At 45.7% G+C, this 13093-nt stretch overlaps 1 protein-coding gene across 4 annotated transcripts in view; it reads right to left on the bottom strand.

The window, feature by feature from the left end:
* Window positions 1–12738, bottom strand: part of LOC115117660 (ras-specific guanine nucleotide-releasing factor 2-like) — a 58907-nt gene extending 46169 nt beyond the window's left edge. For 3 of the 4 annotated variants that reach the window (XM_065017568.1, XM_065017569.1, XM_065017570.1), the window contains exon 1: window positions 12026–12737. In XM_065017568.1, the coding sequence (XP_064873640.1) occupies window positions 12026–12304 (279 nt within the window). In that variant the 5' untranslated portion in view covers window positions 12305–12737. Of the gene's footprint in view, window positions 1–12025 lie in introns of all 4 variants that reach the window. The other variant, XM_065017567.1, reaches the window with a different exon arrangement.
* Between the last annotated feature and the right edge of the window lie 355 nt (window positions 12739–13093).

Below are 13093 nucleotides of genomic sequence, written 5' to 3'. Positions count from 1 at the left end.
CTCAGTATCCTGCTTGCTTTCGGTCTTCCTCTCTCTCTCTCTCTCTGGTGGATTTCTGTGCTTGTATGTTAAATGTTTTAAATGTACAGTTCCATAGCTTTTCGTTGACCTAATTAAGTGTTTTTTAAATTCAAATAGTTTCTCTCTCCCTCTTTCCAACAGGGTTTCTGTTAGGAAACTGTGGCGCCGGACAACGTGAAGATCTTAATTTACTGGCAATTTGAGAATTTACCTGATCAATGGGTGCTCATAACCCGCGGTGATCAGAATGACAGAAATCACATGTAGATTATGGTAATGCATTTTAGCAGAACATGCAACTCAGGTAATGAAGCAGCCAATTAAATAACACAAAAATGATCAATGGAAATCAAATGTATCAACCCATGGAGGTCTGGATTTGGAGTCACACTCAAAATTAAAGTGGAAAACCACACTACAGGCTGATCCAACTTTGATGTAATGTCCTTAAAACAAGTCAAAATGATAATCCTCTCTGGATTATTGACCTCTGCCTGACCTGACCCAGCCTGCTGTTCCACCCTATCTGGATTATTGACCTCTGCCTGACCTGACCCAGCCTGCTGTTCCGGTGCTTTACACCTCTCTGGATTATTGACCCCTGCCTGACCTGACCCAGCCTACTGTTCCACCCTCTCTGGATTATTGACCCCTGCCTGACCTGACCCAGCCTACTGTTCCACCCTCTCTGGATTATTGACCTCTGCCTGACCTGACCCAGCCTGCTGTTCCACCCTATCTGGATTATTGACCTCTGCCTGACCTGACCCAGCCTGCTGTTCCACCCTCTCTGGATTATTGACCTCTGCCTGATCTAACCCAGCCTGCTGTTCCACCCTCTCTGGATTATTGACCCCTGCCTGACCTGACCCAGCCTGCTGTTCCGGTGCTTTACACCTCTCTGGATTATTGACCCCTGCCTGACCTGACCCAGCCTGCTGTTCCACCCTCTCTGGATTATTGACCCCTGCCTGACCTGACCCAGCCTGCTGTTCCACCCTCTCTGGATTATTGACCCCTGCCTGACCTGACCCAGCCTGCTGTTCCACCCTCTCTGGATTATTGACCTCTGCCTGACCTGACCCAGCCTGCTGTTCCACCCTCTCTGGATTATTGACCCCTGCCTGACCTGACCCAGCCTGCTGTTCCACCCTATCTGGATTATTGACCTCTGCCTGACCTGACCCAGCCTGCTGTTCCACCCTCTCTGGATTATTGACCCCTGCCTGACCTGACCCAGCCTGCTGTTCCACCCTCTCTGGATTATTGACCCCTGCCTGACCTGACCCAGCCTGCTGTTCCACCCTCTCTGGATTATTGACCCCTGCCTGACCTGACCCAGCCTGCTGTTCCACCCTCTCTGGATTATTGACCTCTGCCTGACCTGACCCAGCCTGCTGTTCCACCCTCTCTGGATTATTGACCCCCCTGACCTGACCCACCTGTTCCACCTATCTGGATTAGCCTGCTGTTCCACCCTCTCTGGATTATTGACCTCTGCCTGACCTAACCCAGCCTGCTGTTCCACCCTCTCTGGATTATTGACCCCTGCCTGACCTGACCCAGCCTGCTGTTCCGGTGCTTTACACCTCTCTGGATTATTGACCCCTGCCTGACCTGACCCAGCCTGCTGTTCCACCCTCTCTGGATTATTGACCCCTGCCTGACCTGACCCAGCCTGCTGTTCCACCCTCTCTGGATTATTGACCCCTGCCTGACCTGACCCAGCCTGCTGTTCCACCCTCTCTGGATTATTGACCTCTGCCTGACCTGACCCAGCCTGCTGTTCCACCCTCTCTGGATTATTGACCTCTGCCTGACCTGACCCAGCCTACTGTTCCACCCTCTCTGGATTATTGACCTCTGCCTGACCTGACCCAGCCTGCTGTTCCGGTGCTTTACACTCTCTGGATTATTGACCCCTGCCTGACCTGACCCAGCCTGCTGTTCCACCTCTCTGGATTATTGACCCCTGCCTGACCTGACCCAGCCTGCTGTTCCACCCTCTCTGGATTATTGACCCCTGCCTGACCTGACCCAGCCTGCTGTTCCGGTGCTTTACACCTCTCTGGATTATTGACCCCTGCCTGACCTGACCCAGCCTGCTGTTCCACCCTCTCTGGATTATTGACCCCTGCCTGACCTGACCCAGCCTGCTGTTCCGGTGCTTTACACCCTCTCTGGATTATTGACCCCTGCCTGACCTGACCCAGCCTGCTGTTCCGGTGCTTTACACCTCTCTGGATTATTGACCCCTGCCTGACCTGACCCAGCCTGCTGTTCCGGTGCTTTACACCTCTCTGGATTATTGACCCCTGCCTGACCTGACCCAGCCTGCTGTTCCACCTCTCTGGATTATTGACCCCTGCCTGACCTGACCCAGCCTGCTGTTCCACCTCTCTGGATTATTGACCCTGCCTGACCTGACCCAGCCTGCTGTTCCACCCTCTCTGGATTATTGACCTCTGCCTGACCTGACCCAGCCTGCTGTTCCACCCTCTCTGGATTATTGACCTCTGCCTGACCTGACCCAGCCTACTGTTCCACCCTCTCTGGATTATTGACCTCTGCCTGACCTGACCCAGCCTGCTGTTCCGGTGCTTTACACCTCTCTGGATTATTGACCCCTGCCTGACCTGACCCAGCCTGCTGTTCCACCCTCTCTGGATTATTGACCCCTGCCTGACCTGACCCAGCCTGCTGTTCCACCCTCTCTGGATTATTGACCCCTGCCTGACCTGACCCAGCCTGCTGTTCCGGTGCTTTACACCTCTCTGGATTATTGACCCCTGCCTGACCTGACCCAGCCTGCTGTTCCACCCTCTCTGGATTATTGACCCCTGCCTGACCTGACCCAGCCTGCTGTTCCGGTGCTTTACACCCTCTCTGGATTATTGACCCCTGCCTGACCTGACCCAGCCTGCTGTTCCGGTGCTTTACACCTCTCTGGATTATTGACCCCTGCCTGCCATTTTTTATTTTGTATTTTTTTCACAACCTTTTTTAACTAGGTAAGTCAGTTAACAACAAATTCTGAGAACAAAAACTGCCTCGTTCAGGGGCAGAACGGCATTTTTCTTTTACCTTGTCAGCTCAGGGATTTGATCTAGCAACCTAATTCCAATAAATCGTACACCCCTTGATCTTCAAGAATAGGACTTTGAATTATGGAAGTATAGGTTAGCCAAATTGTTTTACTTGAGCATAACCCCAAAACAAAGGACTTATTAGCCAGCTCTACTCTGTTTATGACTTTGTCATGGAGGACTGATTGGACTCATTGATTCTAGTTGAAAAAGTTTATGCTACGCTCATGGTATGGCTTGCTTTGAGCACTACTGAAAAGTGCTGTTTAACTGTGAAAAATGAATGCCTTATGCTGCATTTGCTATAGGCCTATTGTTAACCTTTTTAGTGGGTGACACTTTGATATCTTGATAATGCAGCTGTTTAAAAGACAAATCCACAGATGAAACAATAACAAAATGGCCGCCCTGCCTCTGTTTTGGTAAAAAGTTGAGGGATGGGCCTGGAGAAACCTAACTGCTCAGCACTATGGATGCAAGGACTGACCAGCCACGATATCAAAATGATTGTTTTAACCATGTTTTGAGGCTATACAGTGTGTTTACATTTACAATGTTTACAAACATTGGAGAAAAACACGCTTACTTGGGGTTTTGGGTGTGACACTTGAACTAAACTCATGAGGCATTTTAAAATTATATTCTTCAATAATCAATGTGTGTGTGTATATACACTTGAAGTCGGGAGTTTACATACTTAGGTTGGAGTTATTATAACTTGTTTTTCAACCACTCCACAAATGTCTTGTCAACAAACTATAGTTTTGGCAAGTCGGTTAGGACATCTGCTTGGTGCATGACACAAGAAATCTTTCCAACATGTGTTTACAGACAAATTAATTTAATTAATAATTCAACGGTATCACAATTTCAGTGGGTCAGAAGTTTACATACACTTAGTTGACTGTGCCTTTAAACAGCGTGGAAAATTCCAGAAAATTATGTCATGGCTTTAGAAGCTTCTGATAGGCTAATTGACATCATTTGTGTCAATTGGAGGTGTACCTGTGGATGGATTTCAAGGCCTACCTTCAAACTCGTTGCTTGACATCATGGCAAAATCAAAAGAAATCAGCCAAGACCTCAAAGAAATTGTAGACCTCCCCAAGTCTGGTTCATCCTTGGAGCAATTTCCAAACGCCTGAAGGTACCACGTTCATCTGTACAAACAATAGTACGTAAGTATAAACACCATGGGACCATGCAGCCGTCACATCGCTCAGGAAGGAGATGAGTTCTAAACGTACTTTGGTGCGAAAATTGCAATTCAATCCCAGAACAACAGCAAAGAACATTGTGAAGATGCTGGAGGAAACGGGTGCAAAAGTATCTATAACCACAGTAAAACGAGTCATTTATCGACATAACCTAAAAGTCCGCTCAGCAAGTAAGAAGCCACTGCTCCAAAACCACCATAAAAAAGCCAGACTACAGTTTGCACAAAGATCATACTTTTTGGAGAAAGGTCCTCTGGTCTGATGAAACAAAATAGTAGGCTATCTGTTTGGCCATAATGACCATTGTTATGTTTATGGCCCATTATCAGCAAGCATCGCTCCTGGTGTGCAAAATGGCAAGTTGTGTTAGCTAATCCAAGTTAATCATTTTAAAAGGCTAATAGATAATTAGAAAACCCTTTTGCAATTATGTTAGCACAGCTGAAAACTGTTGTTCTGATTAAATAAGCAATACATCTGGCATTCTTTAGACTAGTTGAGTATCTGGAGCATCAGCATTTGTGGGTTCGATTACAGGCTCAAAATGGCCAGAAACAAAGAAACTTGTCAGTCTAACCTTGTTCTGTGAAATTAAGGCTATTCCATGCGAGAAAGTGCCTGGAAACTGAAGAACTCTTACAACGCTGTGTACTACTCCCTTCACAGAACAGCTCAAACTGGCTCTAAACCAGAATAGAGAGGAGTGGGAGGCCCTGGTGCACAACTGAGTAAAGAACAAGTACATTAGTGTCTAGTTTGAGAACAGACGCCTCACAAGTCACCAACTGGAAGCTTCATTAAATAGCACCGCAAAACACCAGTCTCAATGTCAAAAGTGAATAGGCAACTCCGGGATGTTGGCCTTCTAGGCAGAGTTCCTCTGTCCAGTGTCTGTGTTATTTTGCCCCTCTTAATCTTTTCTTTTTATTGGCCAGTCTGAGATTTGTCTTTTTCTTTGCAACTCTGCCTAGAAGGCCAACATCCCGGAGTTTCCTCTTCACTGTTGACGTTGAGACCTCTGCCTTTTTCTGTGGCTAAACCAACTAGGCTCGTAATTTATTTTTATTTTTATACCCCCTTTTTTCCCCCAATTTCGTGGTATCCAATTGTTAGTAGTTACTGTCTTGTCTCAGCGCTACCCCTCCGGTACGGGCTCGGGAGAGATGAAGGTCGAGAGCCATGCGTCCTCCGAAACACAACCCAACCAAGCAGCACTGCTTCTTAACACAGCGCGCATCCAACCCGGAAGCCAGACACACCAATGTGTCGGAGGTAACACCGTACACCTAGCGACCCGGCCCGTCACAGAAGTCACTAGTGCGCGATGAGACAAGGATATCCCTCCTGGCAAAACCTTCCCTAACCCGGACGACGCTTGGCCAATTGTGCGTCGCCCCATGGACCTCCCGGTCTCGGCCGGCTGCGACAGAGCCTGGGCTCGAACCCAGAGTCTCTGGTGGCACAGCTAGCACTGCGATGCAGTGCCTTAGACCACTGGCAGGAGGCCTAGGCTCGTAATTTAACCATTTTATTTGTATTTACAGATGATATACAAGTTTGATAATAAGGCACATGAAAGTTCACATGTGCGAGAAGGCATTTCGGCCAAAAAGCAAGTTCAGGGAGTGAATACATTTAATGAATAAACAAAACATAATACAAAACACGAACAACGCACAGACATGCTTTTCTTGAACATGTGAACTTTCATGTGCCTTAACATCAAACTTGTAATGTCATCTGTAAATATGAATAAAATTGTTCAATTACGAGCCTAGTTGGTTTAGCCACAGAAAAAGACAGCAGTCTCAACAATTTTATTCGACATACAAGTTTGATATTAAAGGCACATGAAAGTTCACATATTCGAGAAGGCATTTCTGCCAAAAAACGCATTTTGATAAATATTTTTTTTACGTTCAAAAGGCTCTCCTGTGAAGTCGTGACTTGCGACATACGCCTAGTTTCTTGAACTGGGTCACATTTGGTGTGTCATCATAGTGGTCTCTGACTTGTGGTCGGACTCACTCAGGTGGAACAAACTTAAATGTGTGTCTTTTTTCAATGCTGATCTAAATGTCATTGAGAAGACATAGAAGTGTCAAAGATTGCGAAAAACAAACATCCTTTCTGAATTTGAAAGTAATCCAAGAAGTAATCATCTAATTTTTCAAAAGTATCTGCAATCTGATTACAACATTTGTCACGTGTGCTCCCTCTCCGGCCTCTAGGTCACCAGGCTGCTCGTTATGACGCACACCTGTCACCATCGTTACTCGCATCAGCGCATAATGACACTCACCTGGACTCCATCACCTGCTTGATTACCTGCCCATATATCACTCCCTTTGGTTCCTTCCCCAGGCGTCATCGTTTCGGTTTCATGTCTGTGCATAGAGTGCTCCATTTGAGCATGCGTCTGGTTACTCTGTCCTGATAATGTTGAGGGAGCGCAAGCACCTGAGCACCCATAGACTTTCCTGGCCTGCTGCACAGAAATGTAGGAAAGTGTTTGTTTTTTAACATCCATTGCAAATGGTAATATATTAAAACTGTAGTTCCTCACAGTAAGCTATTTGAAAAATCATTCCAACAAACTCCCCCTCGATGATCAACAATCCTCGGTGTGAAAGAGCAACCAATGAACGTTTTAGGCCTACTGCTGCATTGGTTTATAGGCCATCAGTTCCATGCGCTTATGTCTTTAGCCGCCAATGGATCTCGGTGTATCAATGTGTCATATGGTAGAGGTTGGTGATCTCACATTAGTTGACTTTTAACTTTCAATTTTTTGGTTTGTTTTGAATTTTCATTCACATTTTATGATTGACCATGTGGCAATGATTTTGAGAAACTTTATTCCTGAACTGAAACTGTTTCACGAAAATGCACACATGAAAATCATCACTGGGACGCAGAACGGTAGAAATGGTAGGATACATTTTAAGCTTCCCCAAACTTTAAACTCACGCTCAGCCGACTAAGTCTTTATTAAATAACTTCCTCGACGTTCCCATGTTTGGATTTTGCCTGTAGGCTACTTTGAAGCAAGGTAAGACATGCCTCATAATATAAAATAAAACATTTAGGTTTCAAACAAGTATGTTTTCAAAATGCATACGGCCTCCAGCTCACATTGTAAAGTGGTGGGTGAGTGCATTTAGCCTGTTCCCTGCACTTGAATGGTGAATGGGAGCCGAGCTTCAATTACCAGTTGAGAAATAAAAATAGTAGCTATTTTTTTTAATTCTGCACTAAAACTGTTTTAAACACGTGATGGCATTTTGAATTTTTCCATCATGAATGGTCATGTTTTACTCCAATGAAAATACGCACAAGCCTATTTAATTGCACAAAATTATGCAAATTAACCTGTAGACCGATAAGTGTGACTGTCAAATATTTTTACATGGAATGGTATTTCCATCATTGAATAAAAAGCATTATTTTGCAATGGGATTTGTTTTGTCCTGATCATTTTGGCCGGCAACAGTTTTATTTATTGGTTTATCTTTTTTTTTATTGGCCAAAAGCTGGCAATGGCAGGTTAACGGAAACTCTGCTCTCTAATTGTCACAGTCAGTTTTCAGGGTGTAGTGAACCGTGTGTACTAAGAGTAGACACCATCACAGCAGAGGGCCACACACACAACCTTTACAACCCTCCCCTCATTCCCTCCCTTTTTCTCATCACACATCATACTTAATACTGTCAATCACATCCCAGCTCTCATTTACAAACTCATCATCTCTTCCTCTCCCGCTTTCTCATCATCTACAATATTTCTCTCTACTCATCTCCAGCCTTTTACTCCCTTATCATCTCTCATTCTATCCCTCAGTCTTTCTAATTCTCTTTCTCTGCCAGAACTTGTAGACCACCTTGTATAACATTTCTTGAAGTGCTACTTCTCTGTGTGTGTGTGTGTGTGTGTGTGTGTGTGGTATGTGTTCTCAAACTGTGCCACTTCAACTATCAACCCTGGTAACCATGGTAACCCATCAATCAGCCGGCTGGCTGGCATTGAAGTAGCCTATAGTAGGCCGCGTCATTAGCATACAGAACTTTCCTATGTGAGACCACAGAGAGGTAGATTATCTAAGGACTTACATAAAGAGAGAGATGGGAAAGAGAGATAGAGAAAGAGAGATAAAGACAGACAGACAGACAGACAGACAGACAGACAGACAGACAGACAGACAGAAAACACTTACACACTTACAGGCAGTCTGCATTCCCTATCCTCCCCCCTTCCTCTCTTCATTCCATCCTTTCCCCCTTCCTCCATATAAAACAATTAAGGCTTCATTTGGCCTCATTTGCGTCTGCAGCTCTCAATGTTGCTTTAGGGTCCTTTGCACGCCCCCTCCCAAAATAATTAGAGGAAACACTGCTTCCCAAACTGCTGCTGTTTGCAAGTTTACAGTCTGTCCTTTTCACCAGAGACTGAGCCTTCACACAGAGGTTTCCGTGACTATCTCCCCTCTCTGCACAGAGTCTACACCCTCAGAGCCTGCAGCTTGGCTACAGACACACGCTATCCTCCACTACCTCACAAGAGCAGGACCACACATACACACACACACACGACATTAACAAAAGACACAGCCCAAACCCCCTAGACGCTTACAGTCGCTACAGTAGTTGGTTTAGTTGAAGTTTAAAAAAACGATGACAACAGCAACTTTAAGGACATGAGGCTGCGGCTCTAAGGCACGATATCATGTTCTGTGAGGATAAAGCTGCTGCTCTATTATTTCAAACTGTAACACTCTCTCTCTGTGTGTGTGTGTGTGTGCTATCTGAGAGGACATCAGTAGAACACTTCTCTGCCTCTCAATCAGACATTGCCACTTTGAAGCTCTCTGATGTTTTAGTCTGGTTTAAATGCTTCGACGTCTTTGTGGATTGCGCGCGTGCCTGCGTGTGTGTTTTTGTGAAAGTGTGTGTGTGTGTGCGTACATGTTTGCTTTTTTGATGGGTGTTTGTGTTTAAAACCCTCTCACTTTCCAGCCTTTGGAGCTGTGTGTTCGGTAGTCCACTAAGTGGCCTTGATCTGACAGAATCAAACACTGCATTGTTTTTCATGGATGTCCCATGAATATGTTAATCTGAAGCACCAGATAGACATCAATTAAGTTCACAATACATAGACATTACGACCTCCGTAACATCATTGTGATATGTGTCTAAATACAGTGTAATTACAGTCGCCAAATCTAATGGTATAATACTGTTGTAGGACTGTTCCACGTGGTTGTTGCACAGCTGTACCAAACCTGTTTAGGGAGCATGTTCCCTAGCACATGGTGGAAACGGTGACCTCACACACACACACGGTCAACCACATGCACATGCACACGTCACACAGACATTCACATACACACACACACTTCAACCGCACACACCAGAGCTAAACTGAGTACATGGCACACGGGAGGGTCATTGACCTCATCTATAACATCACAATCACAGGAGGAACAGAGTCTGAGGGGGGGAAAGAGTTGACACTTGTATGGACTGATTTGGTTTGTTCAATGTTCAATGGAGCCATGTGTCTGTAGCTGCTATTGCTGTTAGGGTCCTGTTGGTTTGCAGGGGTGTCAGACAGACACACACACACACACACAACACGTCAGACATGGGTGCGGAGGAAATCTAATGTGGTCAAAATGTGATCTAACTTGTCCGCAACACCAACACACAACACCAACCTCTAAGATAACATGACCTGATCTGATGTGACAATGAAAATCCCCCTTCCTGCTGCCTCCAGGCTATGAGCTGATCTCTGTCTCATTAGAGGATGATTGTGGTGGTGTGTTGGTGATTTTTGTTGTCGTCCTATTTCCAACAATGAGCCGCCCTTCTGACACTTCTGATCTCATTGGGGTTTTAACCCAAAAAAAGCACAAAACTGGAAATTATATTCGAAGGTGAATTATGTTGACACCCCTGATCTAGAGCATGTAAATTGATGTTGACGAAGTGATTGTTTTTCAGTCTAGTATAGTATAGTACAGTACATGAATGCAGGTTCATTTCAACGGCAGGGGTTGAATACTGTGCCAAGGTGACAGTAGCAGCACACATTGGAGAGATACAGACACAGGTAAGTACCTAAAGAGAGAAATGCCAAGCGTCGGCTGGAGTGGTGTAAAGCTCGCCGCCATTGGACTCTGGAGCAGTGGAAACGTATTCTCTGGAGTGATGAATCACGCTTCACCATCTGGCAGTCCGATGGACGAATCTGGGATTGGCGGATGCCAGGAGAAAGCTACCTGCCAGAATGCATAGTGCTAACTGTAAAGTTTGGTGGAGGACGATTCTGTGCTTCCAACTTTGTGGAAACAGTTTGGAGAAGGCCCTTTCCCTTTTTCGGCATGACAATGCCCCTGTGCACAAAGCGAGGTCCATACAGAAATGTTTTGTCGCAATCATTCTGCAACAACATGACTGGCCTGCACAGAGCCCTGACCTCAACCCCATCAAACACCTTTAGGATTAATTGGAACGCCGACTGTGAGCCAGGCCTCATTGCCCAACATCAGTGCCCAAGTCCCCACAGCAATGTTCCAAAATCGAGTGGAAAGCCTTCCCTGAAGAGTGGAGACTGTTATAGCAGCAAAGGGGGGACCAACTCCATATGAATGCCCATGATTTTGGAATGAGATGTTCGTCGAGCAGGTGTCCACATACTTTTGGTCATGTAGTGTACATAAGTAGATGTGGAGACCCACAGACAGATTACAGGTTACTGTGTGAATGCAAAAATATATATACGTTAGAAGAAACATTTGTATAAATGTGCTAACACAAAGCTAGTAGACTACTGTAGTGTACACAGAGCCAGTGAATGTGCTGTCTCCACCCTCCAACTGTGAGGATGTAATAGGTCAACAAGAAAACATCTGTACCCAGTCACTGACTCCATGCAGCTCATCACAATAACAAAGATGTCAGCCAGTAATGGAGCTCTTCATAGGGACTATTAGACTTGTATTTCCATATTTAGCTTCCATTCACTACACTCTTAGAAAAAAAGGGTTCCTAAAGGGTTCTTTAGCGGTCCCCATAGGAGAACCCTTTTTGGTTCCAGGTAGAACTCTTTTGGGTTCCATGTAGAACCCTCTGCGTAACAGGTTCTACCTGGAACGAAAAGGGTTCTACCTGAAACCAAAAAGGGTTCTTCAAAGCGTTCTCCTATGAGGACAGCCGAAGAACCCTTTTAGGTTCCAGATAGCACCTTTTTCTTCTAAGAGTGTACATGAGAATATATTAACTACAGCAACTGTCACGAGGATATGGCATACTGGTAGTAGTATGTGCTGCTTCATTCTAAAAGTGTAAAACCACATTTTGAAATATTCTACATGTATTCTAGGTAGGCCTAGCTGTGTAATATCTAACTGCCCATGCTGTCCCTCAACATCCCAGGCCTCTGGTTCTCTCTGGGACAGACACAGTATGCTACGGAGGAAATCAATTGTCATCCCTCCATCCCTCCTCTCCTCCCAACTAAAGTGCACTTTCTATGCGTAATCCCCGTCTGTGCTGCAAATCCTTAATCTGTTTTACGTAAGAAACCAGGGTGAGGGTAGGGTGCCAAACCTCAGTGTCAACACAGCGAGCAGAGACCCAAACCAAAGCACAACCATGTCAGGTGGTGCACTACCATGGTCACTAGGGTACCTAACCCACCTGCTGCTTGTCCACCATGTCCTTACTGACCGTGGCGCCTTTGGGCGCGGGAACCCTCTCGCACGTGCACCCCTCCAGCAAGTAAATCCCGGAGGGCCGAGTGCTCTGGTCGTTTTCGAAGTAAAAGAGCACATTCTGGTAGAGAGCAAAGTACTTGTCATTCCACCGACTGTTCTCCGTCGTCTTCTTGCTCAGGATGCCGCGTTTCGTGCCCTCTTTGCGCGCGACAAGCGACAGATATAGAGCGTGCCCCTCATTATAGCGCACGCTCTTCTGCATTTTCCGTGAGACCCCTTCTCTTTCAGTCGATTTCAAAAAGTGGTCGTTGTTTTTGATGTCATATCTGTGACATATCTATCATATTTTCGGAGAGAGTTGGACAGGATAGGAGAGAGAAAGTAGATGCGGAGGAGAGAGCGCGCTAATCCAAGTTCACCACAGACGCGCAGGGGGGAATTTGAGTCCGGTCCACTCTGTGCGCGGCGAAGAAGCCAGAAATAAATAAATAATCCCACATCTCATGCCTCAAACTTTTTATAAAGGGGATCCAAATCATCCCAAATGGCGAGGAAAATATAGCCTATACAAGTGGAAAATCGCAAAAGACTTATCGTCCAGGCTGTAGCAGCGTAAAACCAAAATAGATTGAGGAGAACAGACGGTGAAAACTGCGCTAATCGGCTTTGACAGTAATTTAAAGAGACAGGTCGCTGTAATGTATTCCACTGGACTAGAGCTACTGTTTGTGTCTGTCTAATCCACTGTACCATAGCCTGGCTACTGTCTGTCTGTCTGCCTGTCTGCCGGGGCGGGGCGGGCCGACGGACGGTCTTCTGTACAGTCTAGACAAGGGTTTGCGCTTCCCTCGCTCTCATTCACGGTAAAAGGTGAAACTGTAGGTTTTACTATGCTGGACCAGCAGTGTTGCTGACCAATGGAATGGAAATTATATGGACAAATATATTTTAACGCCACTATACCAAATCCGTGGCGTTGAGTGAAAACGAGTGTTTTTAGAGTGAACCTGCAACTCCTTCATGTTGCTTCGAGTCGCTGTGAAGTCGTTAC

The sequence above is a fragment of the Oncorhynchus nerka genome, linkage group LG4, assembly GCF_034236695.1.
Source record: "Oncorhynchus nerka isolate Pitt River linkage group LG4, Oner_Uvic_2.0, whole genome shotgun sequence".
NCBI classification, from domain to species: Eukaryota; Metazoa; Chordata; class Actinopteri; order Salmoniformes; family Salmonidae; genus Oncorhynchus; species Oncorhynchus nerka.
Note: the sequence above shows the minus strand (reverse complement) of the source record. Positions and strands in the feature narration are given on the sequence as shown.